The sequence below is a fragment of the Danio aesculapii genome, chromosome 4, assembly GCF_903798145.1.
Source record: "Danio aesculapii chromosome 4, fDanAes4.1, whole genome shotgun sequence".
In the NCBI taxonomy this organism is placed as follows: domain Eukaryota; kingdom Metazoa; phylum Chordata; class Actinopteri; order Cypriniformes; family Danionidae; genus Danio; species Danio aesculapii.
The window spans coordinates 27,460,614-27,463,822 of record NC_079438.1 but is presented as its reverse complement, the minus strand read 5'-3'; the positions used below and the strand labels follow the sequence as shown (position 1 = coordinate 27,463,822).

Genomic DNA, 3,209 nt, shown 5'->3' with positions numbered 1-3,209 from the left:
TACTCAATAAACACTGCGTCCCCTAAACCCACCGCGAGTGAGACGGAGAAACTGAACGCAGCTCTGAATAATTATTATTGCTCTGAGAATCCTCTTTTGAATGGAGTTTGGTTTGGTAGTTTGTTGGTTATTTAATGTAGTTTTGTTGGTCAGTTATCGACACAATAAACAAGAATAATTGAGGTGAAGTTCAAAACAAGGTCCGCTTATATGCTTCAGTGCACAACCTGACACAGCTCTGTTCAATACAATATCAATATAAATAAAACAACAGTGAAATATTCAGAGTAGCCTACATTAGGCTAAATCATTTCTGTTAATGACCATTCATCTTGTGCCCGTCAGTTTCACTTTAATTAATTTAATCAACTACTTTGACCACAATGTCACCATAAAGTATTCCCCTCAGAAGAATAAACTCAGTCGGTAGAATGAGAGATCAGAAACTCATTGTGAGAATAATCTTACGGAGCGGCGCATGTCCCGTCTGCGCAGCCGGTGCAGAATATTCATCTGTTCTTCACATTAAACTGTAGAATGGCTTCAGAACATGTGGGATATAGTAGGCATGACAACTTTCTAGTGCCCTATAATAGGCTACCTTCTTGGCTTTTATTGGCTTATAAATATAGTTATTATAAATATGGCTTATGATATAGCACACGTGCAAGATCGGATTTGGATCGGTACCAGATGGCCGATATCCGTTCCAGCAAAAATATGCGGTAACGAACCGATATCCGATCCAAATATCGGGATCGGTGCATCCCTAGGAACAACATGTCCTGATAACATCCGCTGATGAACACCAGTCGTTATTAACATATATACACACTCCTCCACCATTGTTCTTATCGGAGTCGGTCGTTCTGTCTGATCAGTAAACGGAGCAGCCTGCTAGCTCAATAGCCGTGTCAGGAACAGCACTGTGATTATCATCATGGAGTAGTTTAAGCAATGTGAAGTAATTCTTAGTCTCATTTCGTCCGTCTTGTTGACGAGTGACCGGGAGTTTGTGGGAAAGAAGCTCGGATGCATTGTTCTGTATGGATTAGCCTGTAGCCTAGCTCACACACTGGCTCTCTTGCCCTACGTTTGCTTCCTTTCTCTACGCTGACTACAAATGATAATGATACCGCTGGGCATCTCAGGGCGCAGAATCTCCAGTGGGCTAGAGTTTACATTTCCAGCGGTATAGTTCTGATAACCATTACCAGTTTTAAGCAGTTCATACCGTTGCCATTATGTCTGAGAAAGAACAAAAACGCTGCTGTATGTCAGAGTGCTCCGAGCCACTGCAACCACACACGCCGCCATCTTGAATGATCTTAATATGAGAAACACTATGGGGTCTTCAAAACACACCACACATTCTTAACTGGATACAGGTCGGGACTGCAGGCAGGCCAGTCCAGTATCTGCCTCCTCTTCCTCCGCAGCAGGACTCTGTAATGTGTGCTGAATGTGGTTCTGCATTGTCTTGTTGAACTCTGCATGGGGTCTCTGGAGAAGAAGGCAGCATATTGAGCTCCAGAATCTCTCTGTACTGTTCAGCATTAATGGAGCATCACAGAAGAGCAGGTTACCTTTGCCAAGAGCACTGACACAACCCCAGACCATGACAGACCCTGACAGTCCCCACACAGTCTGCATGATGCTTTTCTTCTTTGGTCCGGAGCACACAGCATCCATTTCTCCCTAAAAACACCTGAAACACTGCTTCATCTGAGCACAGAACACGACTCCACTGTCTGATGGTCCATCCCAGATGCCTCTGAGCCCAGAGAAAACGATGGCGCTTCTGGACACTGTTAACATAGGGCTTCCTCTTGACACAGTGCAGTTTTGACTGGCGTTTGTGGATGTGACTCTGTATTGTGGTACTTGTCAAAGGTTTACCGCAGTAGTCCTGAGCCCGTGTGCTGATCTGGCTTATAGATGAATGAGGATTCTTGATGCAGCGCCCCCTGAGGGGTCGGAGGTCACGGTTGTTCAGCTTAAGCTTGCGCTCTTGTCCTTTACGCACTGAAACTCCTCCAGATTCTTCAATCTTTAATGATGTTCTGCACTGTTGAAGGTGAAATATCCACATGTCTTCCTCTCTTTCTCTGAGGAACATTGTGTTTACACAGTTCACTCATTTCCTCTCGTATCTGTGGTCAAACTGGCGATCCTCGGCCCATCTCTGCTCCTAAAGCACTAGATCTACTAAATCATAATTAAGTAAAGTTACGTTAACTGGAGTGTGTTTGTATGATTTCCCAGCGCTGACGATCAGTCATCCGCCAGTGTTGTACTGTGTGTATATCATGCAGAGATTCTGCTTTATTGACCCGCTGTGTACAGTTGTGTTGTTTTCTGTCCTCAGTAGCACCTGGAGTGTGTGTTTCTGTGTTCTGGAAGTGTGTGTTTCTCTTCTTAATCCTCTATAATCACAGCGCAGCGACTGACGTGTAGAACAGAGGAGATTATTGATGAGGCAATCAGCATTTTACTGTATTTACAACGGATATGTAATAATGTAGAATGCAAAAGAAGATGAGCAAACCATGAATGTTGTGTGTGTGTGTGTGTGCGCGCGAGTGTGTGTGTGTGTGTGTGTGTATATATATGTGTGTGTGTATATGTGTGTGTGAGAGAAACACTGCTGCTTCTCACATGTTCTGGAAACGAGACGCTAACCTTAAGATTACAGTGTCATGACCGTGCACACACACACACACGCACACACACACGCACACACACACGCACACACACACACACACACACACACACACACACACACACACACACACACACACACACACACACACACAGAGAGAGAACTATCTTTATACACTGCAAAAATGCTTTTCTTGCTCAGAGTTTGAGTCTAGTTTCTTGTCCAAATATCTACAAACTCTTAAATCAGTCAGCATTCACTAGACCAGCACTAAATATAGCCTTGCTTTCAGAAATAATGAGTCAAAATGAAGAGTTTCTCCTCAAAACAAGCAGAATAATCTGCCAAACATTATTTTTATGACCTCATTGGCAGGTTATTTAGCTTGTTATAAGGAAAACTGACTGAACTCAGCGCTCACAGTAAACACTCTGCTCTTCTACATCTGCACACTCCATCATTCTGCCCGATTTATTCCTCATGGAGACCAAAAACACCAACATTTACTGGTATTGCTATACTTGAGGGGACATTTGGTGCCCAGAAT

At 43.7% G+C, this 3,209-nt stretch overlaps 1 protein-coding gene across 1 annotated transcript in view; it reads right to left on the bottom strand.

Moving 5' to 3' along the window:
• LOC130223498 (WW domain-binding protein 11) overlaps positions 1-1,243 on the bottom strand; it is a 7,905-nt gene extending 6,662 nt beyond the window's left edge. Inside the window, exon 1 of the mRNA XM_056456342.1 lies at positions 1,235-1,243. Coding sequence (XP_056312317.1) covers positions 1,235-1,243 — 9 coding nt within the window. The remainder of the gene's footprint in view (positions 1-1,234) is intronic.
• Positions 1,244-3,209: the final 1,966 nt, after the last annotated feature.